This window comes from Gracilinanus agilis, chromosome 5 (genome assembly GCF_016433145.1).
Source record: "Gracilinanus agilis isolate LMUSP501 chromosome 5, AgileGrace, whole genome shotgun sequence".
NCBI classification, from domain to species: Eukaryota; Metazoa; Chordata; class Mammalia; order Didelphimorphia; family Didelphidae; genus Gracilinanus; species Gracilinanus agilis.
Window position 1 is genome coordinate 87,104,510 of NC_058134.1, and position 26,589 is coordinate 87,131,098.

At 35.6% G+C, this 26,589-nt stretch overlaps 1 protein-coding gene across 1 annotated transcript in view; it reads left to right on the forward strand.

The window, feature by feature from the left end:
• Window positions 1-23,902, forward strand: part of NCAPG2 (non-SMC condensin II complex subunit G2) — a 111,817-nt gene extending 87,915 nt beyond the window's left edge. Inside the window, exons 27-28 of the mRNA XM_044677788.1 lie at window positions 4,120-4,219; window positions 23,810-23,902. Of these exons, the coding sequence (XP_044533723.1) occupies window positions 4,120-4,219; window positions 23,810-23,861 (152 nt within the window). The 3' untranslated portion in view covers window positions 23,862-23,902. The remainder of the gene's footprint in view (window positions 1-4,119; window positions 4,220-23,809) is intronic.
• The last annotated feature ends 2,687 nt before the right edge of the window (window positions 23,903-26,589 follow it).

Consider the following 26,589-nt stretch of genomic DNA (forward strand, 5'->3'; position numbering starts at 1 on the left):
TATCAACCAGTCTAGTATATACAAGCATGGGGAGGTACAAATAATATCATGTGACAAAATTTATATGATAGCCAAAAACACAGTAGTTTAAAATGATTCAGAGTAACAGAAAGATATTAATTAGATTAATACAGATAAACTTTTAAAAATTTAAGCCTTAAAGAAATCAGCAAATACAATAATATAAGTAAATGACAAGATATAGCAGTGTAGTCAAAACCCTTTTTACCAGTTCCAATAGACTTCTTCAGTGTTGTGGAGGGGAAACAAAACTCAAAATAGTTAACAAGCAAACTCCCATATATCTTTAAGAGTCATTCCCTTCTCCAGTGTTTATCATCCATATGCATTTCATTTGTCCCAGTTCTGAATTTCGTCATAGTGAGGGAGAATTCTGCACTGAGCATAGTGTAGAGCAGTGATTCTCAAAGTGGGCGCTACATCCCCTGGTGGGTGCTGCAGTGATCCAGGGGGGCAGTGTGCATTTATCTTTCCTATTAATTGCTATTAAAATTTAAAAAAAATTAATTTCCAGGGGGCTAAGTAATATTTTTTCTGGAAAGGGGGTGGTAGGCCAAAAAAGTTTGGGAACCACTGGTATAGAAGAATCCCAAATTGGATCTATTTTACAGTCTGGGCAGGCCCAAATGGAAATGGGTTGTAGGGAGATAAATTTCTCCCCTGAATCTCAGGCAAGATAATCGCAAATACCAGTGCACCCAGGAATGGTAGGAAGAAAAAACATAGCTATTTGAAATAGGTAATGCAGTGCCCTTCCATAGAGTAAGCCATGCTTGCAATTCTACTTCCTGTTTGTAAGAGTAACCTTCTTTCTCCTTCCCCTTTGGAATAAAACGCTAGGGGCCACGGGCTTCCTTAGCCATGTGGACAGGAGTTAGAGTTTCTAGGAGAAACATACCTGGGCTTCCAGGGCAAGCAGCAAGCAAACACTTTGCTGTTCACAATGAAAAAGGGGGTGGGGGTGGGGTGTTATACTTTCCAAGATTGACTCCAAGCAGTAGCAACAGCAGCTCCAGGCACGACCAGCAGAAAATAGCAGCTGGAGCTATCAGCTTTGCTAAATTTGTCTTAACATAGGCTATCTTAAAAATTTGAGAGTTCTTTTTCCAACTTCATGTGGTTGTCATCAATGTAAAAAGTAAAATTGATATATAATGATACCTTTAAAAATATGTTTTTTTAAGATTTATTAGCAGTCTCTAGAAAATGAAGCCACTTGCCATGCTAGCTTAGGCTGTTCAAGCAGCTCGCTGTTCCCAGCTCCAGCATGCCGCGATAGGAAGCAAAGAAGAAGAGGAATGCCAGACCCTCGATTTTATCCTCCTGTTTATGTTATTGCATAATGACAGGAAGCCAGTGGATTCATGGGAAATGTAGTTCAAAGACTCCAAAATTTCTAATAACACATTGACAAGTTTCTTATATATTTATCCATATTTATCTAACTTGGCCCCTTTAGATAACTTCCCATTTTCTGTCTCATCAAAGTTTTTCTCTTTTAGTATTATTGAGCATTTAATTTTTCTTTTAATATTTCCTGGACAATACTCTTCATTAGGAATCTAAACTATTCTTTTTTTTTTTTTTTGAAATTTTAAAATCCAGAGTTCATATCCAAGTGTTTCCATCTTTCTTCTATATCACAAATTCTGAGATGAAATGGTAATTTCATGAGAACATTACCATCATTTCCATCCTAATACATTGTTTCTCTCTATTGGGAGTGTCTGGTCCAGAATTGAATACCATCCTCATTAATGCTTCCGTCTTTTTTAAGGATGAAATTATCATCATAATAAAACAAATAATTATTAACTTCTCTGCTTTGACAGAGTATTACAACATATCTGGGTAGTTCAGATAATTGAAATTCCCCAGCATTAACATATCCTGCCTCTGTAACATGCTTGTGATTTGTTTTCTGAATTCTTCATCCATTTCTTCTTTCCATCTGAGTGGTATGGGTGGGATATTTCAGTTATAATAACACTCCTTTTTTTATCTCTGGAGATAATCACCAAGTGTTTTCCACCAACCTTCTCCCTCTGGTTCTTGAACTTTTTTCATGGGATTATAAATATCTTTGTAATAAATGGTGCCACTCTTATTAAATTTTTTACCTTTTTTTTTTTTTAACAAGGTTAAAATACTTCAGAGCCATATTCTGGCTCTAGGTCTCATTCCATATAACATATCTATCTTGTGAAGTTTTCTTCCCTGTGTTAGTGTCTTCGTTCTTTCTTTTCATCATGCTTTATACTTTTTCCTAGAGTTACACATAATGAACTTAAACCTTTTAAATGTGTTAGCTCTCCACATATTTAAAGATAATGTGGCATAATGGAAAGTATATCAGAACGAGAGAGCAAAATGAGGTATTTTTTTCTGACTATTTGTATTCAGCACTCTCAGCCTGGTACTACTCATTAAAGGAAAGAGTTAGGTTTCATTTATAACTAAAACCTGAACACCATCTCCATCCCAATACTTGATTTCTTTACCCTTGAGATATATGATCTGATGGATAATGATGATTGTATGATCAATGGCACTTACCAAACTGATCCTCTGACTAAAAGGCTATACAACTTGGCTAAATACAAAAGAAAGGAATGAAGCTAGCCTTCAAGAGTTAGGGTGGTCTATTTTTATAGTAGGCTATATCACTTGATTTGTGTAAATATTCTTTCATTTTTTCAGATTCCTGATTTTGATGTTTCAAGTATTCTTGCTTAAGGAGGTTGTGGTTTACTTTAGTGATAATCCTTATTTGCTACTATGACCCTGTATGCTTGACACAGTGAATTATTCTCTAATTGAGCATGAACTATTTAAGAAATTTAAAATATGCCAATTCGAGAAAGAAAACATAAATCTGGAAATGCATAAGTTTACAAATTGCAGAACATATTGCAGTGTGGAACCTTTTTGTGCTTTCCTGGCTTTATGGTGTGCCACTATCATTTTATCCCCAGGTTCTCTGCCTTGATTTACTTTCTAGTGGATAATTCTTTTGATAAACCAAAGTTCATTGTGGATAAAACATTAAACAAACCAAAAAACTAGTTCATCAAATCTCTATCCTAAGCTACTGAAATAATTTATCACTATGGCCAGTCCTCTGTGCCATTAACTTACTCATGTCAAAAAGAACTGTGCCATCTGTGAGAGCAACATGTTAACTAACATTCAGTTTGCGGCATGTAGTAATTTCTGAAGGCATAAGATACTTCATCACTGAACATAAGAAAGAAACATCTTCATAGACTAGCAGCTTAATCTCTACCATATCCTTTAAGTTTTTTTTAAACAGATTTAACCTAAGCATCATTTACATCTCTAAATATCATAATTCATGAGTAGATGTGTAGTCACCAAAGACTGCCCTTCCATAGACCATCAGCCAGTAAATCCCAAATAGGACTATTAGAATTAATTTACTAGCAGCTGATATGGGACACTTATCTTCATTCCTAGGTGTCCACCTCCCAAACTAAGATGATACCTCTAGCCCAGTGATGGTGAACTGAGGGCACAGGTGCCAAAGATGGCATGCAGAACACTCTATGGGCACACAGCTGCTGCCTGAAAGGCAGAGGGACTTGGGCAGAGCTGCTCCCCTCCACTTCTCCACCATACCTGGCAACATTTTTTCACATGCCCTGTCTCTCTGCCTGGCAGCCCGATGGGCACTCATAGGGGGTGAGGTGGGCAGCTCACAGGCAACAGAGTTGGTGGGGAGGGAAGTGTTCAGGCCACTCCCTTCCCCCTCTCTACAATTGCTGAGAACATTCCTCACTTTACCTTCCCCTCCTCCATCAGCCCAATGGGAGTGCTTCCTTCCTCCCCTGTGTGGGGTAAAAGGATGGGGCCAGTGCCTGGCACTCCATCTCTAAAAGGTTTGACATCACTGCTCTAGCCTCTCTTTGGATTTTTTCTCAGTTTATTATTTTTGAATATCTAGATTTCAAGATATGTAAAAATACATGCATATTACAATGTTTTATTGTGTTTTAATGTTTGTGACCATGACAGATTTGTAGACTTAATTTTGGCCCTTAATTTTTCTCTCTCTTTTAATGTAACTTCTCTAAATAGGTAAATATAAAGATTCAAAGATTAAGGATGCTGCTGCTGCTGTTCAAAGAATTCTGAACAGATACATGGAAATTACCATGGAAGAGGATAGCATTGAAAGGTAAAAAGCTAAATATATCACAGAAACAATAATCCTGAAAACATAGGTTATAATCTAAGTATATTTAATTGAAAATATCTTAATTTGTTAGTTCTTGCGATAAAGGGTCAGGAAGTTTAGAATTCCCTATAATCATTATGATAATATCTCTTTTTCAATCAGCTTTGTTAGTTATAGGCTAAGTTTTTTTTCTGCTTTAAAACAAACACAGTCGTATTTATTTTTCCTACCTAATGGCAGTCATAATGAGAAGATTTTTCTAGACATTGGAAATGGTGTGAGCCAAGATACAAACCTTAAAGAGCATAAAATTTTTTTTAACCTTTTTAGGACAGAGACTTCTTCATTTTTGTCTTAGTATATCTAGTTCCTAGAACAGTTGCTGGCACGTTATAAACATTTAATAAATACTTGTTGAATTAAATGGAAATAGTAACCTCATTATAGTGTTACTTAATCTAATTTGTAAAAGTGTGTTTAATTTTGGTCACAAAGAAGACTGACAAACTGGACAACATTGTTAAGATAATGAGTTAAAACTAAATATTACAAGGAAAGGTTAAAGGAATTAGGCAAGAGAAAATGAGTTTGGACTGTGAGTGTAGGAGGAAAATAAGATAGTTGCCTTGTAAAATTGTCATATGAAAGATTATATTTATTCTCTTTGACTTAAAGAAGTATTTAACTAGGACTAGAATAAGAAAAAAGAGAGAGAACCATCCAAGATGGCAGAGGAAGAATAGGCAATATAATCCAATTCTATCCCACAACACGTATTCCACAAAGATCTAGAAAATGCACCGATCTAAATTCTGATTCTGAGATTCAAGGGAAAAAAATCATGGTAAATCATTTTTTTCCTGCTAAGATGAGCAGCAGCAGATAGACAGGCCTCTAGACACTGGAGATGTTGTCTTCGCAGAAGAATACAGTGTAGAGGAATTAAATTGGGGCTGAATAAGAGTCTTTGTTCAGCTTTGTACTAGAACAAGAAGAGATCTGGCATAGAGGTGACTGACCTTGTGCAAGGAGCAGGAACAGATGGCAACTGGCAGTTCTGTTATTCATACATCAGTACTACTTCACAGATCCATTCAAACTGAAGAAGGCACCTGTGAGCCAGGGTAAGGCACAGATGTAGAAAAGAGCAGCAGTTCTCTGACTCTGATTCTAAAAACAGACTGCAGTCCTAGATTTAGTCCTTAGCAACTATGAAATCTACCAGGGCAGAGGTAGCTCAGACCAAAGGAGAACCTGTGGTTCTTTCACTATGAACCTGCAGAGCTTCTTAGTTGGCTGGCAATGGCTGGATCTAGCAATATTCCACAAGAACTCAACCAAAATTGTGATTTTCTGACCCAAACTCATGTTAGGAACCTGCAGAACGCAAACCAAACTTCTCAAACTTCATCCTGAATCATATTACTTTGGGAGCCTTAAAAAGCTTGCAGGTCCCTAGCCTTACCTATTTTTAAGATCCTAATGCTCATTACTCTGAGAAAGCAGCAATGGGACCCAAGGAGACACAAAGAGCAACCAAGCACAGTGCAGATATATAACTCAAAGTCAGGAAATAAAGCTAGTAGAATGCTCAGGAGAAAAAAAAAAAAAAGGCTCCCACCATAAAGAGCTATTATGTGAACAAGGACACTGCTGACACAAATTAAGAAGAAAATGGCTTAAAAACCCTACAAGCAAAGCTTAAAAGAAAACCATAGCTTGGGCAAAAGTTCAACTAGAATTCTTATAAGAAATAAAGCAAGTTTAAAGAGTTTAAAAAATGATTTTACAAATAAAATGAGAACATTAGAGGAAAGAATTAGAGAAGAAATGAGTGTACTAGAGGAATGAATTAGGAGAAAAAAAACATAGAAAATTTAGGGGGGAAATTATAGAAGATAGAATTAGAAAGAGAGCTAGCAACTTGAAACAAGAGGTATATTATAATGGACCAAAAAAAAGTTAATGATTCCATGAGACAACAATAAATATTGAAGTCACAAGACTGAAAAAATAGAATACAATCTAAGTTACATCAGAAAACAGATAAAGGAGTTAAAGAATCATTGGACTCCCTGAAAACTATGACCCCTATCCAAAAAAGGACCTAGACAATATTTTAAGAAATCACAGAAGAAAACTACATAGATCTCTTAGAACTGGAAGGTAAATTAAAAATAGAAAAAAATTCAATAACCATCATTTCCTGAAAGAAAACCCCAACTAAAGCCCTCACCCCCAACCCAGAAACATTATAACCAAAATCCAGAGATTCCAGATCAAATTAAAAAATGGTGCAAATATCCAAAAAAGAAAGAATTCAAGTACTGAGGATCCACACTGAGGGTGACAGAATTTTTAGCAGCCACTAATAAAAGAAATAAAGAGCTTATTACCTGGAAAGTAAAAGATCTAGGATTAAAGCCAAGAATAATATAGCAAAACTAAGTATAATCCTATAGAAAGAAAAATGAATCTTTGATGAAATAGAGGACTTCAGGTGTTCCAAATGAAAAGTCCAGTGCTGAGTAGAGACTGAAATCTAAGGATTAATAACACTGATAAAATAAATATTCAAGAATAGGCTGGGTAACTAATAATTGAGATTTTGGGAAGGGGAAGTCTTTATCTTATTCATTGATCAGAAATTCAGTTATCCTATTTTCTTCAAGAAACTTCTAGGGCAACTAGGTGATTCAGGGGATAGAGCTAGGCTCGGAGACAGATATTCTCAGTTAAAATCTGGCCTCAGACGCTTCTTAGCTGTGTGTCCCTGGGCAAGTCCCTTAACTCCAAATGCCTTTCCCTTACATTCTTTTTGGAATTGAAAATTAGTGTTGGATCTAAGACAGAAGGGAAAGAAAGAAGAAGCTTTTCCTTATCCCCTCAATGCTAGTGCCTTCCCCCTGAGATTATTGCCAGTTTACCCTGTATATTTTTTGTATTACATAACTATTTGTATGTTGTCACCCCCATTATGTGAGCTCCTTGGGGGTAGGAACTGTCTTCATATCTCCAGCTCTTGGCACAGTGCCTAGCACATAGTAAGTACTTAATAAATGCTTGTTAACTTGTACTAGGCGAACTCTCTTAGTTTCCTTTCAACTCTAGGATTCTTTGAGAGAAAACAAATTTAAGCAGGATCAAAAGGAAAAAAAGGGGGACAGTAACTAAGAAAGAGCATTTGTAATTTTAATCTTGGTTTTTTTTAAACCTTTACCTTCCATCTTGGACTCAATACTGTGTATTAGCTCCAAGGCAGAAGAGTGGTAAGGGCCAGGCAATGGGGTTAAGTGACTTGCCCAGGGAAGTGTCTGAGGTCAGATTTGAACCTAGGACCTCCCCTCTCTAGGCCTGGCTCTCAATCCACTGAGCTACCCAGCAGCCCCCTGTAATTTTATTCTTGATTAAGCTGGGTTTTTGTGTACCATTTGATATTTTAATTACATCTCACAAAGAAGAATTCCAAAAATGTTTTAAATCCTCACATTGTCATTGAAAAAAATATATTGACTTTCATTGTGACTACTTTGAAAGATGAAACTCATAACTCATTTAAGTATTAATAACTATTATGTTTGGGCTGATTAACCTTAGTATTACCTAGTCTGATCTTATATTCTTTCTTAAGTTTCTCTGTTGGGTAGAAAGTAGGGAACTATAGTGATAGCTTTTAGTTCCCAACTCATTGTGTATGAATTGAAAATTGGGCTGAAATGAAAAGACTTAATTTTATGGAATCAGGATTTAACTCAGTTTCATGTTGTGATTCCAGCAAATGTCATTCAAAACAAAGTTTTGCACCTCCATACTTCTAATCTCCTAAGGTTCATAAACTTGACATTATCCTTGACTTCTCATTCTCTTCTCATATATGCAATCAGTTGATATAACTCTATAATTCAACCATCAAAACTTTTTCTCAAAGCCCACTTTTTCTCCCTCTTACAGCCATTTGGAAATTTGGAGAAGCCTATAGACCACTTCTCAAAATAATGTTTTTAAACATATAAAATAAAAAATATAGGATAAAAAGGAAATGAAAGGTTAGTGAAAATGAAATTTTATTTCTATCCAAGTTCATGGACCCTATGAAATTTCTTACTCCAAGATTATTGTTATGTCATAATGACATTGCTCTTAATTTTCAAAATCTTTCCATTAACTATGTTATAATGTATAAAAAATATCCAAATATGCAGCTAACTTCCTCTATAACTGGAATCTAAATAGGTAGAAAAGTACCTGAAAAGACATGTATTTAAATGAAAATATTTCAAGTATTTACATTCTGTTCCTTTAGATAAAATTTAGAGAGTGGAAGAGAATGCCACAAAATACTGCAAATAGCATAGTCTATACCAAGAAAATACAATAAAATACAATCCCCCACAAGGCACATGTGGACCAACACCCTGATCAATTCAGGATATATATTATGGGGTATATAAATAGTATATGAATCAGATTTGTAACACAACGTTTATAGCTCCAAAAAACATCAGAAAAAACTTATTTTATGTAGTTATTTTAATTTTTCTCTGTAGTTTTATAAAAGTTTAATAATAATAACCATTTCTAAACAGAATACATGCCAGTACACATATTTTAAAACAAAATATAAATTCTATAATATAATAGAAATTATACATTTACCCATTAGCTAATGGATATCTACACTCATTCTATTGCAAAATCAAAACAATTATTAATCCTGGTATTGTGTGCTTCAAGTACAAGAAAAATCAAATAGCCTATTTTTTAAAAAACAAAAAATTCAGTTCATTGTCAATCAAAATAGTGTCCAATTGTCTCTGTAGTTTTATTTCCTATTCATGTGATAGGATACAGTTAATCAGTTTCAATGGAAGGTACTCATTTTACATGGAAGTAATGTATCCAAGAGATCTTTTCTCCAATTTTAATAGCTGTTGGGATGGTTAACAGTACTTTAAATGGACCTTCCCAGGCTAGGTGAGTTGCACTTCTGCACTGAAAATTCCTTGTGTATACTTTGTCTCCTGGGTTTAGATCATGAAGGGAAAAGTAAATAGGTTTTGCCTGTACTGCAGCTCCAAAGCTTGAAGTTCTTCTAATTTCATCTGCAAATCTTGTATATAGGAAGCAATAGGAGTATCCCTTCCTAGCAATGATGTATATGCAGGAGGAAAAGGCTTAGCCTGTATAGGTGGATGTCAAAAAAACATCTCAAATAGTGAGATGTGTAGATCTCCCTTAGGCGTGCTTTGAAAATAAAATAAAGCTAGAGGGAGAGCTTCAGATAATTTTTTTTAAACCCTTACCTTCTGTCACTTAACCCCTAATACTATGTATTAACTCCAAGGCAGAAGAGTGGTAAGGGCTAAGCAATAAGGGTTAAGTGGCTTACCCAGGGTCACATAGCTAGGAAGTATCTGAGGCCAGATTTGAACTTAGGATCTCCCATCTCTAGGCCTGGCTCTCAATCCACTAAGCCACCCAGCTGCCCCCTTCAGGCCATTTTAAATGAGTCTCAGTGCACAGTTTTCCAATCATGGTCTTTAGCTCTCTATTCATTCTTTCAACTTGTTCTGAGCTCTGGGGATGATACAGTACATGGAATTTTGGAATGATTCCCAAACAAGAATAAATTTGAGACAAAACCGAATCAGTAAAATGAGTTCCCCTGTCTGAATAAATACATGCTGGCAGGCCAGAATGAGGTATAATTTCTTTTAAGAGCACTTTGGCAATATCAGACTTCCTGGTTAAGATGGTGGCTGACTAAAAAGCAGCTGCTTAACCTCTCCTAACTAAAACAGATAGGACTCCTCAAGGGGACATAAAAACAAATCCAGATGAATGAAGGGACCCTACAACAGGGTGCAGCATTGAAGGTACGTGGAATTGGAGCATTTCCATGCTATAAGGGGGTGAAACAGCTCTCACTAAAACACGAGCCGAGCAACCCCCTCCCCCAACCCCACCCACCTACAGTGCCAAAGCCAGCGCACAATAGCTAGGGCAAGCTTGAGGCACCCATTAAGTTCTTGGCAGCTACCTGGGATCACCAGGACCTGTTCCTGAGAGCAACAAGACTTAAGACCCCAAGAGGCTAAAGAATGCTCAGACTCTGAAAACAGACCCTGAGCGCAGGCGCAAGCCCAGGCTCTTGCGTCCACAGATCCTGAGCACAGGAGCGGACTCAGAACATGAATGCAGGAGAGGACTCAGATCCTGAGCACAGGAGCGGACTCGGATCCTGAGCACAGGAGTGGACCTTGAGTGAGGACCCAGTACAGAGGGGTGCACAACTGTGGAAACAGCGCCCTGAAACTGTTAAAGGAGCCTCAGACACAGGAACAAACAAGGGGGCCACCAGGAGGCTTGACACTGAGAACAACTTAAGGAGCCTAGAGAGCGCAAACAGTCTCTGGGTGTGAGGATAAAACTGAGAGTGCGCAGTATTAACAATGGCAAGCCAGAGACAAGAACTCCAAAAGAGAAAGATCATCAAGAAGAAATCTGTAACACTGGACAACTTTTACACAGAGAAAGTCCAGACAGCAGAGCAAACAGCAGAGGTGAACAAACAAGTAATCACATCCAAACCTTCCCAAAATAATGAAAACTGGTCGCAAGCTATTGAAGAGTTCAACTATGAGATGAAGAGAAAGATGGAAGAGATCTGGCAAGAAAATAACAGTTTAAAAGGCAGAATTTCACAATTGGAAAGTGAGGCCAGTCAACTGAAGACCAGAAATGACCAGATTGAAAAGGAAAACCAAAATATTATAACCGAAAACCAGTCCCTAAAGGCTAGAATTGAGCAATTAGAAGCTAATGATCTCTTAAGACAACAAGAACAAATAAAACAAAGTCAAAAGACTGATAAAATAGAAGGAAACATGAAATATCTCAATGAGAAATTGACAGATCAAGAAAACAGGGCTCGAAGAGACAATTTGAGAATCATTGATCTTCCTGAAAAAGCAGAAATTAATAGAAATTTGGACTCCATACTAAAAGAAATTATTCAGCAAAATTGCCCTGAAGTTCTACAACAAGAGAGCAATATAGAGATTGAAAGGATCCATAGATCACCCTCTACTCTAGACCCTGAAAAGACAAACCCCAGGAATATAATAGCCAAATTCAAGAGCTTCCAAGTAAAAGAAAAAAAAAATCTTACAAGAAGCCAGAAAGAGACAATTCAAATATCAAGGAACATCAATCAGGATCACACAGGATCTGGCAGCCTCCACACTAAAAGATCGCAAAGCTTGGAATATGATATTCAGAAAGGCAAGAGAACTGGGTCTACAACCACGGATCACCCACCCATCAAAACTAACTATATACTTCTAGGGGAAAGTTTGGGCATTCAACAAGATAGAAGATTTCCAAGTATTTGCACAAAAAAGACCAGGACTAAATGGAAAGTTTGATATCCAACCACAAAAATCAAGAGAAACATAAAAAGGTGAAGACTGTGAGACTGATATAAATGAATATGAGAGTAACCCCTGCCATCACTCTAGTACCTGCATAGATCAGACCAATGGCTATACCTGCCACTGCCCCCACAATTGGATTGGACCAAACTGTGAAGTCCACATACAGTGGAGGTCTGGACCCATGGCCGAGAGCCTGATGAAAATGCCATGCCACTCGCTTTACATCATCATTGGCACTCTCTGTGTGGCCTTCATCCTCATGCTGATCATCCTCATTGTGGGCATCTGTCAGATCAGCTGGATCGAATACCAGGGCTCTGCCAGGCCTGCCTATGAGAAGTTCTACAACTGCAGGAGCATTGACAGTGAATTCAGCAGCTCCATTGCCTCCATCCGCCATGCCAGGTTTGGAAAGAAATCCCGCCCTACTCTGTATGACGCAACTCCCATTGCTTATGAGGATTACAGTCCCAATGACAAACTCTTGGTCACACTGATTAAAACGAAAGATTTGTAATCGACTATATCTTTTTTGGATTATTTTTCAAAAAGATGAGATATGACCCTAATTTAAATATTTTAAGAGTTAAAAAAAAACTAAGAAATTTAAATTGTTAGCTGTTCAAGAATTTTCCATAGAATATTTAAGAACTAATTTTCTGCAGCTTTTAGTTTGAAGAAATATTTTAAAAACTGAATTTGTGAAGTTCATAGACTACATTTTAATGTACTTCCAGCTCTCTAAACCATAGGCTTCTAATAGTGTGTGCTCTTTTCATGGTAGACACTATTATGACACCCAGATTAATTTCTGTGCTCGTTACAGAATAAGTCTAATGGAGGAGAAGTTTCTATTTGACATTAAAGTGCTGGCTTTCAGAGTAGTGTTAGGAAAAAAAAGTAAAGCATAGTCTCATGCATAATACAGTATATCCATAACTTAAAAGAAGTCTAAGATGTGTGTGTGTTGTGAAAAAGGAAACTAGTTACATAAATTATTCCTCACCTGAATGAAATTGGCTTTTTTCCTTGTTCTGTGCATGGGTAGAGATCCTATTTCTGCATTATTTGGTTGAATCTCGTGGAAGCATACTTTGGAGTTCAATGTGGAGTTTTGTTTTGTTTTTGGTAATTGTCTTCAAGGTAGGCCATCTTTACAAAACAAACAAACAAACTAAAAATACAAGTATCTAGTAAGACAAATTTGGTGATGGTGTTGATCCTTTATTTTTCTTTGAAAAGTCCAAGTTTTTTCTATTGTGAGTAAATTCAAATCTATGTTTTAAGTTGTTTGCTCTTAAGAAGTTTTAACTGTATGAGAGAACTGGCTCTTTGGATAGTGTATATTTCTCCTTCCGTATCTTATGTATATCCTTTTTTGTGTCTGTATTTGAATATCCTGTGCTTCTTCGAGTTCTTGCTGATTTCAAAGGATATTAAATAAATGTTATCAATTTAAAAAAAAAAGAGCACTTTGGCAACAAAAGCCATTGTGGCTCATGTGGTAGGAAATGCTTCCAGCCATCTCGTCAGCTGGTCTACTGTGATTAGATAAAATTTATAATGCCCTGCCTTTGGCATTGTAATAAAATTGATTTGCAGATGTTTAAAAGTTGTGTAAGCCAGAGGATGTCCACCAAAAGATTTTCCATGAAAAGCATGCTGGTTATATGCTTCTCAGGTGTGACAGGCTGCACACACTTTAGAGGTTATGTTAGTTATACCAGGGGCTATCCATACTCTTAGCAGAGTCTACAATGCCTTGTGTTCCAAAATGACTGCTTTTATGAATGGATTGACATATTTGGTGATAAAAACTTCTAGGGAGTGGGGATTTTCCTTCAGATGACACTCATACTCTATTAATTTATTTTGCTTTGAATTTTTGTTTCCATTTTTGCACTTCCTTTTCATTGTAAGAATGAGACAAATCTGAGTCATTAATAGTTGCAAAAGTTAAAATTAATTCAGATCCTTCTTAAGGCAGTGAGTTTGTTGTGGCAGTATCTGCCTAGAGGTTTTCTCTAGAGACAGGGTCAGTTCCACCTGTATGGGCAAAACATTGAGCAACAGCTAGGGCTTCAGATAGTTGGAGAGCTGAAAGAATTTTCTTAATGATTTCTGCATTTGTGATACTTTTCCCAGCTGAAGTTAAAAATCCACTTTGGAGCCGCAACATACCCAATGCGTGACATATTCCAAATGCAAATCTGGAATCTGTGTAAATTGTTGCTTTTTTATCTTTAGCAATTATACAGGCATGTTTTAAAGCTGTGAGTTCTATACCTTGAGCACTTATATTTGAGGGCAGAGAAGCTGACCACAGAGTGGCAAATTCTATGACTACGGCAACTCCAGTGTAGCATATGTCTTCCTTCATGAAAGAAGAACTGTCAGTAAATAAGACTAGATCTGGATTATCTAAAGGAGTGTTCAGGAGATTGTTGAGGTTTTTCAGCCATGGACACCAAAGTTTCACAACTATGTAATGGTTCTCCTGTAACTTGTAAACTGGAAGCAAGGTGGCAGGGTTAAGTATTGTACAGGGTTTTAAGGTGATACTTTCATTGCCTAACAAGATTGCTTCATATCTTGTGAGTTTGTTTGTTTTTTTTTCATCAGAAAATGCCTGTGTTCTATGCCTTAGCAACAATGCTTTGACTTCATGTGGGCACATTATTTTAGTGGGCATCCCAATACTAAATCAATCAATTTAGTTAATAATAAAGCTGTGGCAGAAGCTACTAGGTCCAGCTGGGCTGAATAATAAGCAACCGGACATTGAATAGGTCCTAAAGTTTAAGTTAAAACCCCTGAAGCTATCTCTCTGTGTTTGTGTACATGTAAAGTAAATAGCTTGTTGTTATCTAAGATGCCTAGAGCTGGGACCAACGGGATAACCTGTTTTACCTTAGAAAGAGCGGACAGGTGTTCTTCCTCTAATCTAAGAGCTCAATGACTGAATTTCTTGTCAGTGCTATAAGGGATTTAGTGATTTCCCCATAGCAAGGGATCCATTGTCTACAAAATCCTGTTGATCCTAAAATTGCCTTCAACTGTCTTTTAGTGGAGAGAATGCTCAGTTTCTGAATATCTTTGATGTGCTTAGGGAAAATAAAGCAGGCACCAACAGTTAAAATAAACCCTAAATACTCCCCTTTGGGGAGACACCACTTAACTTTTGTCTGTATTCCGGAGAGATCAAACAAAGGGGAAAGGACGTACCTATATAAAAATATTTATAGCTGCTCTTTTTGTGGTGGCAAAGATTGGGAATTAATCAATTGGGGAATGGCTGAACAAACTGTGGTATATGATGATGGAATACTATTGTGATATAAGTAAGGAACGATGAACAGGATGATTTCAGAAAGAGTTATAAAGACTTATATACACTAATGCAGAGTGAAATAAGCAGAATCAGAAGAACACTGTACATAGTAACAGCAATGTTGTGGAATGATCAAATGTGACAGACTTAGCTACTATATGAGCAATACAATGCAATGATCCAGGACAATTCTGAGAGACTTATGACAAAGAATGCTATGCACCATCAGAGAAAGAAGTATTGGAGTTGGAATGCACATGAAAGCATTACAGGCCTATTCCCCTTAAGAGAAGTAAGAATGGAGAGGTGGTTTCTCTTAGATACCATACACCCTTTACCTTCCAAGACATTGAGAGATTCTAGCAATATACCTCTTCTTTTATAGGTGAGCCAATAGTAGTTATAAAAAAGATAGAGAGCATTTACTGGATGGATTGACATGGAAAAATTGCTTCAAGCTTTTTTGACAGAAAATGAAAAAAATAAAATCACCTCTTCTCAATCAGGCTCAGGGAAGAAGAGCAGTTCATTGGCCTCTGCAAGACCTAAAATGGAATCTCAATAATGAACAAGATACATAAGACTATGTCAGGCTTCAGAGGCATTATTAACAGCAATGAGAGCCTTCTCTGATAGGCCTGGTACATGGATGAAATTCGAAAATATCAAACTAAAACCCAATGAAAATCCGTCCCAATTAATGGACAGACTTATTTAGCTAGGAGGCAGATATACAGACCTAGACCTGTCCAGAGAAGGGGATATCAGAGAGATAAGAAGACAGTTTGTGAAAAACTGTTGTAAAGTAGTAAAAGATTATTTTAAGACCAACTATCCAAACTGGTATGCATTGTTTTATATCCCGTTGGGCATAATTCCAAATTGCCCTCAAGAATGGTTGGATCAATTCACAGCTCCATTAGCAATGCATTCATGTCCCAATTTTGTACATCCCCTCATTTATTATTTTCCTTTACCATCATATTAGCTAATCTAATAGATGTGAGGTGGTGCCTCAGAGTTGTTTTAATTTGCATTTCTCTAATCAAGATGGTTTTAGGACATTTTTTCATATGATTATTGGTAGCTTTGATTTCTTTATCTGAAAACTGCTCAGAAAAATGTTGGGTTTTTTTTTAAATGGATTTTTGATTTCTCAGTAAGGTTGAAATGAGTAAAAAAGCTTTGTAATTTCCTGAAAGCAATCTAGTCTGCTCTCCTTTTCAATGCTTGTTCTACTTTATTGTCTATTATATTGTCCATCTCAGTTATATGCTTTTGGATAAGGTCTATGGGGTGCTCATTCAAATATATGTTTAAATCTGGGTGGTAGGTATCCACTTGGTCTTTACTATGTGTATGGATAGACCTAATTCCTTCAAGTGGTTACAGATGTCTTCCAGGAAAAAAAGGAAACTCAGAATTGGGGTAGGAATACTGTCGATTCAGAGGACCAGAGAGTGGTGATGAGGTAAAATACGAAGGCTGATGGATCTTGCAGGATGATGAAGTTTTCCCAAGTCACTACCATCTTGTTAACTTGTTATATAGCATGGTCCTTTGCTTAAAAAGGTGGAGCTTAAGAAATAAATAGTTGTTGATTTGGTACATATGAAGCTTTTCCATATATACCATAATACATTATTTAAGTTACAAAACCATAATCCAATGCTTCTGTCATTACTGAATCCTGCTGCTATTTTTCCACTTTGCTAATCTATCTCTAGAGGAGTGTAACCAAAGATAAGGAAAGGACTGCTGTTCTTGCATCTAGTTTTCCTCTCTCATTTCTACACCTTTTAGAAAACTTTAATGATCCCTTTTGGGGCCATCCACAAAATATAAAACAAAATACTGCTGAGAAAATGTGAATTGTTATGCCTTGTTTAATACCAACAGTGCAATTTTCTTTTTAAACTGGACTAGGTTGACTTATAAGTCAAACATAGACAAAACAAAGTGCAGATGCCCAAATCTGTTTTCCTCTGCTGTGAGACTGGTTAGCATTTTAGGATCAGCAAAGTAACATTAATTTTATCATACAAAAAGTGTTTGTGTTCATAATAAAGTTTTGTATGTAGAACTAGCACTTTAACTTGATTAATATCCCCATTTTTTAATAAGTGGCAGTTGTCTAAACACAATATTATCTGAACTACAGGTTCCTACTAGGTATCTAATTCCTTTATTACACAAATAATATTTGCAACAAATAGGTAGCGCTAAATTGAGTAGCAGAGCTAGAAGAGGGCAATTGGATCATCAGAAGATTGGTAACTACTATTATATTCAATTTTCCCTTAAAGGAAATATAGATATTTTACCTGAGGAAGAGTAAACTGGAGGGTAGAGGTAAAGGGGTGATACATAATCAGATGTACGAATGATTGATTATCTTGAGAACCAAGATAGGTGTCTTGAATCCTTTCTTATATGGTTTGTAGTATTTGTCCTCCAAAGTTCCTTTCCAACTCTCAGAATCAAATAAAATCAAATAAAAAAAAGAAAAGAAGTAGTAACAGTGGGTTGAAGTAGCAGAGAAATTTGACATGATTTGTCAGAGAATGTAATGGGTTTTTCCTCCTTGAAAGCCATTAAACTGAATCATAGCTTTTGTTAGTTTTAAAGAAGAGAGAGAATCTTTTTTTTTTTCTAAATAATTTTTTATTTATAGAAAAAATTTCCCTGGTTACATAAGTCATGTTTTTACTTTACCCTTCACCCCCTTCGCCCCTCCCCCATCCCCTGATTCACCCCCTCCCCCTGCCTTAGCTAATTCGCATTTCCACTGGTGTGGTCAGTCAAGACTTATTTGCAGATTATTGATAGTTACATGGGTGTGGTCTTTTCAGGTCTATATCCCCAATCATGTTCTCATCAACCCAAGTGTCCACACAGTTGTTTTTCTTCTCTGTTTCTACTCCTGCAGTTCTTCCTCTGAATGTGGATAGTGTTCCTTTCCATAAATCCCTCCGAATTGTCCTGGGTCATTGCATTGCTGCTAGTACAGATGTCCATTACATTAGATTTTACCATAATATATCAGTCTCTGTGTACAATGTTCTTCTGGCTCTGCTCCTTTTGCTCTGCATCAATTCCTGGAGGTCTTTCCAGCTCACATGGAATTCCTCCAGTTTATTATTCCTTTGAGCACAATAGTATTCCATCACCAACATATACCACAATTTGTTCAGCCATTCCCCAATTGAAGGGCATACCCTCATTTTCCAGATTTTTGCCACCACAAAAAGCAGGGCTATAAATATTTTTGTGCAAGTCTGAGAATCTTGGCTAGATGTAATCTGTTTGAGTTATATGGTTCTAAAGTTCCTTATCACTATAAGATCTCTTATTGTAGGAAAAACTATAGGAATTTAAATTTGTGAGAAATGGGAAAACAAAAAGTACTTTGGAAGTTAACATTTCTCTGGAGTTGATAACTTTTAGTAAGAGTTTATTAACTTGAGTTAATCCTAAATTTTAGGCAAAACCACTTCTTTCCAGGAAGTTTGTTTTTTAATAAAGAAACAATAAATAACTATTTTTTAGGTCTTATTTTTTTTTGTAGAGAAGAGTATTAGTCTTCAAGCTATTTTTAGAGTTGGCTCTTTTAGGGAATTCCATATGTAAAAAAAAAAAAAAAAGTAGGAATGGTGAATGCTTCTAATGTGTTTGGAAGGGGATAAATTACTTTCCCAGAGTCACATAACCTGTTTGTGTCAGATTCAGAAGGACTTTTCCAATAGTCTTGAAATTACGATATATGGTAAATGTTGTTATGTAAACTTGGGTCCAGAAGTGGCATTTCGTCTTATATTTGTTGATATAAATCATTTTTTAAAAAATAGATGCCTTTTTGTTTTTATATCACATTCACTTCTGAATATCTCCATTCTTTTCCCCTTATCCAGAGAGCTTGGAAACAAAGATCTTTTTAAAAAGAAAAAATAAAACAAGCTCAATAAAATCAATTAGAATTTTAGCCATGTGTGACAGCATGGTGACTATTCCATAAGCGAAATCCTCTATTTCTCCATTCGCAGGGGAGCTACATTTTCTTCACTTTTTTCTAGGGACAAATTTAATCACTTTCATTACCCAGAATTCAGGTTTATTTTATTTTTTAGCATTTTCATTATGGTCATCATGTATATTTTTCTGTTTCTGCTTACTTCACTCTGTATCATTTCATATAAGTCTTTATCTCATTCTTCCAAATTCTTCATAATTGTCATTTCTCATAGCAGAATAATAACCCATTATGTTTATCAACCACATTCTGTTTGGTCATTTCTCAAAAAATGGACACATTTTGTTTCCAACTTTGTTACTTGAAAAGATGTTGCTATGAATATTTAGTTATATATATATATACATATATGTGTATATATATATATAGTATAGTCTTGAGATCTCTAGGTTAAGGGATATGGAAATTTTAGGAACTCTTAGCATAATGATTTCCAGACAGTTGGAGTAATTCACAACTCCAAAGTACACATGTGTGTATGACTTCCTGTCAGCCTTACAATATTGACTGTATCCATCTTTTCTCACCTTAGAAAATTTATTGTATGAGAGGTGAAAGTTGTAGAATTATTTTGATTGGAATTTCTTTGTTTTAGATATTTAGAGAACCTTTTCATGCAATTAGATAGTTCACACTTTCTTTGAGAATTGTTCCCTTATATCCTTGGATAAACTATACATTGGTCAAATGTATTTTGTTCTTGCAAAATTTTTTCAATTCATATGATCAAACATTTCTGTTTTCACTTCTGTAGTCTCCTTCTTTTGTTTGGTTAAGAATTCTTCTCCTAGCCATAGCTATAAGAGAGGACACTACTTTTTCCAGTTTTTTTTTTAATGATGTCACTTTATTTGTGAATTTCCATTCATTTCTATTGTGGTAATAGTGTAAGATGTTGGTCTAAAATAATTTTTTTCCAAACTGCCTTTCAGTTTTCCAAGCATTCCTTATTAGATATCTCTTTTCCAAGATATTTTATTCTTAGGTTTATTGCACACAGGAAACTTAACTATTTTGAAAGATTAAGTAACCATCTGAAGAAATAATTTATACTAAAGTACTTTTCTTGTGAACCTGTTAGAATTGTGATGATTCTTAAAATACCTAATTCTTAAGGTATGTGATGTGATAAATTCTTCCTTTGAAGTCAGATCATGTTTGAAGACAATCTCTTTCATTTATTATATAGATGACCTTGTTTGAATCGCTTGATCTTGGGGGCAGCTGGGTTGCTCAGGATATAGAGAGCCAGACCTAGAGTCAGGAAGTCCTGGGTTCAAATCTGGCCTCAGACACTTACTAGTTGTGTGACTCTGGACAAGTCACTTAACCCCCATTGCCTAGCCCTTACTCCTCTTCTGTCTTGGAACCACTACACAGTATTGAAGTCGGAAGATAAAGGTTTAAAAAAAAAAAAGATTGTCATGAATCACTTAGCCTCTCCTAAAGTCAATGAGGAGATTGTACTAACTAGATCCCTCCCAGATCTATTGTAATTTTATGATTCAAACCTCATGTATTTCTATATTTAAAAACTTAATCATACCGCCCTAATTATTAACTCTATCAATCTTATATAGTTTGTAAGAAAATGTTTTCACAACCTCCTTTAGGAACTCATTCTGGAATTTAAGTGTTCATTATTTAAAAATTATACTTATTTTTAAATTTTAAACCCTCAAGAGTTAGTTCAAGTTTATTACTTAATGTCTCTGATGATAATTACTATTAAAAAGCATTCATTAAGTTATTATTACTATGTTCCTGGCACTGTGCTAAGCAATGAAAATAAAATTACAATCAGTCAAGATAGTTCCCTAGAAGGGGAAATAGGGAGTTGAAGTGGTAAGGGAGAGCACACAGCCAACATGGTATAGAAATGGTCAGTATCTTGTGTCTATTTCAGTAGAAAGTCTTATCAAATGTTGTTAAAGGTTATTCTTTGAAAAATATGTGGAGATTGCTAGGTGGCTCAGTGGATAGAAGAGTGGGCCTGAAGTCAGGGAAGACCTGAGTTCAAATTTGATACTAGACACTTACTAGCTGTGCGACCCTGGGCAAATCATTTAACTTCTGTTTGCCTTGATCCATGGAATCCATGGAAAAGGAAATGACAAACTGTTTGAGTATCTGCTCCAAGAAAGCCCCAAGGACAGTATAGCCACAAAGTGAGTAGACACAAATGATTTACTGAACAAGAAGATATGACAAATGTTTATTTATTGCACAACTTTCCTTTGATGGAGATTGAACAAGTATATTGTTAGCAGATTCTTCATTTTCCTTCACTCCACATATGACAGTTCTACCAACAAATATCTTTGGTATTGGTTTTCTCCTTTCCACTCTTCATAGCCATTTCTCTACTTAAGATTTATTTTTGGCCTAGAACAGTGATGGGCAAACTATGGCCCACGGGCCAGATGCAGCCCCCTGAAATGTTCTGTCTGGCCTGCACAACATTATTCCTAATGTACATCATTATAAAATGTATCATTGTTATGTTTTAATAAATTATATTGGCCCGCCTAAAGTTTTTTTCCTTTCCTTTGGCCCCCTCTTTAAAAAGTTTGACCATCACTGGCCTAGACTATTGCAAAAACAACCTAACTGATCTTGCTTTTCATTGGTCCAGAACTTTACCTGTTCTCCTCTCCCTAAACTATTTTCCTCTCAGTTGCCAATTGGATCATACCAAAGCATGTGTTTGATCATTTCACACCCTGCTCCATGAAACATCTGTGGATCATTTTTTCCCCTCTAGAATAAAGGAACAAATTCCTTTCTTTGGAGTTTTGAGGTTTTTATATTTTGACTTTTACCAGTCTCTCCAGATTTATTTCACATCACATTCTAACCTAACTAGGCTACTTGCTATTCTTGTCAATGTATCTTAAGATCATATAAACTTTTATGGCCACTTTTTGCACTATTGACTCTCTGATATTGCAGTGCACTAAATACCATAGATTTCTTTTTAACAAGAAGAGCTATGTACTTAGCTTTCTTACATTTTGTACTGTGAAGTTGATTATTTTTCAACTCCAGTGAAGGACTTTACATTTATTCTTTTTTTTTTTTTAAACCCTTGTACTTCGGTGTATTGTCTCATAGATGGAAGATTGGTAAGGGTGGGCAATGGGGGTCAAGTGACTTGCCCAGGGTCACACAGCTGGGAAGTGGCTGAGGCCGGGTTTGAACCTAGGACCTCCTGTCTCTAGGCCCAACTCTCACTCCACTGAGCTACCCAGCTGCCCCTACATTTATTCTTATTTAATTTATCTTATTAAAAATATTATCATGTTAGAATTGGCACATCATTTTTAGCCTGGTGATCTTTTTAGATCCTGAATGTCTTCAAACCTGGTTTGATATCATTTTCCAAGTTACATACATGAATACCTTATCTCACATATTCTCTTTCAGAATTTATAAATAATTTGTGATCCTAAAATAGGAAATTGCATTAAAGGGAAAGAAGAAGATAAAGGGAATTATGTGATATACCCCACTCCATCAGTAAATAAACATTAGTAACAAACTATTACATGCCAGGAACTGTGCTAAGCACTGGAGGTAACAAAGAAAGGTGTAAAAGCCAGTTCCTATTCCTGAGGAGCTCATAATCTAATTGGAGAAACAAATTCAAATCAGCTATATACAAAGTATATATGAGAGATACATTGGAAATAATCAGTGTAGGAAAGGCACTAGAATTAAAAGGCATCAGAAAAACCTTTTTTAAAAGGATTTCATCTAGGACCTGAAGGAATTCAGGAGTTGGACATGAGAAGAGAAAATTCCAGATATTGAGGGACAATCATGAAGATATCCAGAGCTGGGAAATGGAGGATTTTGTTGATTAGTGAAGGGAAAATAATTTTCATCTCTTCCCAGAAAGAGCAGCAGTGGGAGAAAGGGTGAGGAGACAAAGGGAAGATTGAAACAAGGAAAGGGAAGAATCTTGATTCATTTGAGTGGGGAGGGGGGTCCTGAAGAACACTTACAAGATGGAGTAGAGTAATGAATATATATAATTTTCAGGGATCTGGTGATCATAAGAGAATACTACCTCTAAGAGAGTCTTATGCCTCCATAGATAGCATCTGGCTTCTGGAGAAAAGAATCAACTGATATCCAGGGGAGGAAGTTTATGGACCTAGAGAGGAGACTTCTTAGCAGATAGAAAAAAAAAATAATCATGAAGAGGGCAGGGGGTAGAAATGGATCAGAGTCACTGGGAAAAACCAAAACTCACAACATAGAGAATAAATAAATAAGGAAATTACATATACTGAAAGAACCCATAGACAACACACCATTATCAATATTAAGCTTAATGTGCTCCAATGCCTTTACTTATACATTCATGAAGCAAGAACATTAATTGAATTTCAAGAAGACAAAATAATACTTAGTAGGAAATTAAATGATCATCCCAGTTTTTTGATAAATAACAAAAATATAGATTATCACATTAGTGTATTGTTGGGTAAGCCGTGAAATACTGTAACTGTTTTGGAAAGCAATTGATTTTGCTAAACTGAGTTGTTTGTGTGTGTGTGTGTGTGTGTGTGTGTGTGTGTTTACCCCTTTCTTTCCTCAAAGGAATATCTGGATAAGAGAGGTGAGGGATATATTAAAAAAATGAAGGTGATGTAAAAACAAAAGGTATTAATAAAAATAAGTTTTTAAATTGCTCTAATGAATTATCTCAGTTCTTTTTTTATTTCATATTTAGTGATTATTTACTTATGGTTTTATAACTCAGTCTTTTTGTTTGTTTGTTTCAGATCTCTTTACGAATCTTCTATTAGAACTTTGGATGAACTTTTGAGGCAATGACAGAGGAACCATCTTCTTTCCAGTGTGTAAAAAAAAGAAGAAAAAGCACTGATTTCAAAAAATATTTGAAACATATATTGTACATATTGTATTTACATTTTTAAGAATCTATACATGGAGAGGGTACTAAATGGAAAATTAATGTTTTAGCTTGCAATTGATATTAAAGTATCTGTAGTAAATCTATCTATTGATCAGTCTAGCTATTATATGTGTATACATGTGAACATGTATAGTTAAATAAAATATTCTAAAATGTCAGTAGTGTGAAAAAGAGAATAATACTTGCTTTGGAAAACTAAAAACATAATTTAAGCCAATATACAAATAAGTAATGTCAAAAATTAAGGAAAAATATAATAAGCAAAAGAATTATAAGTTTAATAAAGGAACAGCTCTCTACTTAAAAAATATTTTTAAAAATTAAATTACTAATTTCTATTCTAAAGAATTGTGTCCATTTGGTCACAGCTAAAAACATAATTTTACAACTGAACAGTCTTAGGAAAGAGTAGTGGGAATGCCCTGTAACCAAGAGCTGCCCTGGGGGAAAAAATCACAAACCAAAAATCAACCTTTTATCCTGAGCAGTAAAGTTAGAACACAATTCACCAATTTGAACACAGCTCTTCCACTTGATGCTTAGTTCCTACCACTATAAATTACAGTCTTATCTGGGAGGTCAAGTATTTTGGCCTGGAGCTTCTCCCCATGCTCGTTTTATCTTTTTTCTCTGATGGTTGCCTTAAGTCTAGGGAAAGTGTTCAATGTCTATTGTTAAAGTATATCTCCTAGCCTTTCATAGTTACCCTGACTCTAATCACTCCTCTTCTTTGTGCTCTGTAGTGACTATGTGGTTCCAAGAGCTACATAGAGTGACAGAGATTAATGCACTGTTTTGAGCCAACACAGTTGTGGCAGCAATGTTCTATCTAATCTCCCATCAAAGAAGAAAATGTTATGGGGTAACATGTTTAGAAATATTTTAAAAATTGTTTTTTTGATAACATGAACATTTTGGAATGAAGATTTCCTGAAAGATTCATGAAAAAAGCTGAATGAAACATCTATGAAAATTGACCTCAATTTGGAAAAGGAGACCAACTAAACCCAACACTCTCCTTTTGCTTATATTGAAATTGATGTGTGGAGTAAAGACATTTGGTCACAAAGTCACAGAATAAGTGTCAAAGTTAGGACCAGAACTTGGCTCCTCCAGATCCCAGTCCAGTGCTTTTGCCATCACCATGCTGCATCAATTGTGACAAATGTTTTATCTATCTTAACCTTTTCTTCCTTTAAAACTGCTTTGACACATCTTATTTTTGTGTTATTAATATAAGCAATGCATTGTATTCTCAGCACTTAGATCGATGCTAATTATTTTCCATATCTCCTTTGAAGGTGTTTTAATAGTACCCAGTGTTGCTATAAGTGTGACATGTTCAATATTTCCATTTGTAGAAAAATGTACTGTTTATGCTTCTTTGGGAAGATTAGTTGTATTTAATAAGCAAGGTGTTCCTGACTGGATGAAATAAGTGTATGTCTACGAGATTTAGAAAGAATGAAAGGAAAAAGTGAGGTCAGATGCCCAGTATAGTACAACTATCATAACCCTTTCTTGACAATAGTTCAGTTTTATTTTTGTCTTATGCATTTAAAAATACTATAATATTACTTGGAAATGTAATATTCTGCATGGATATATATGTAAGATGTTGATTTACATTAGGAACTGTAAATGGACTGCATTGGTTTTTCATTACTACATGCTAACTCAATTGACCAATAAAAAAGTTGCTAGTCTTGGTCTTTCAATTGGTAGATTCAGTTCACAAATATAAACAATTGTATTAAAAAAAAAGCCAACACCTTTTTTTGTTGTTTGTTTTTTGGCAGGTGGAAACTTAGGTTACTCTTTCCTCCCCCTGATAGAAATAGTTGTTTTTGAAATCATATTTGGAAGAACAATTGTTGGAAGTATACTCTTGCTTTTCATTTCTTGGCAAGTCAACATTGACTTGAATTCTGATATAAAAAAATTGGGGAATTTTTTGGGTTAAAAAATGTCTTTATGCTCCATCTACTTAATTAAAATGTGGGAAATTAATATCAAATTATAATAATTTTTATACAAAACTTTCTTAAACCTCAAATTTCAAATGCCAGTCAGTTTTCAAGATAAAGTAATTTATTCCAAGACTTCAAGGCATCTCACTGGGCTGGCTTTTGTTAGAGGCAGGATGGAAACCTGCTCCTTATTTTTCTGTAAATAAGAACCCTTTTAGGTAAGAAAAGCCACCATTCTCTAGTCATACTGTTGTACTATAGTGACCTAGCCCAATATGTGGCAGGGAGGAAAGGGCATATTGGCATCCTTAAGTCCTTTCTCTAAGTCTGTATCATCAGTGGCTATTTAGCCATCATAAATATCTTGAGAGATCCAGTAGAGGGACAGAGGTGAGACCACAAGGGGTATATATTGGCCTGAAGAGATGCTCTTTTTTGCCTCTCTCTTTGAACATACTTTCTCTTTGACCCCACATGCTCTCATTGGTAGCCATTCCTATTGTGAAGGAAGTCAACTGGCCATTTTATATTATCTTGAGCAGTTGATTAATAAATTAACTTAAAATTTAAAAATACTGTCTCAAAGATTTCAATTGTTCCAAGTATTTCAAGCAATTATTTTTTCTAGTTATGCTATTTAGTGAATGGAGTTCAA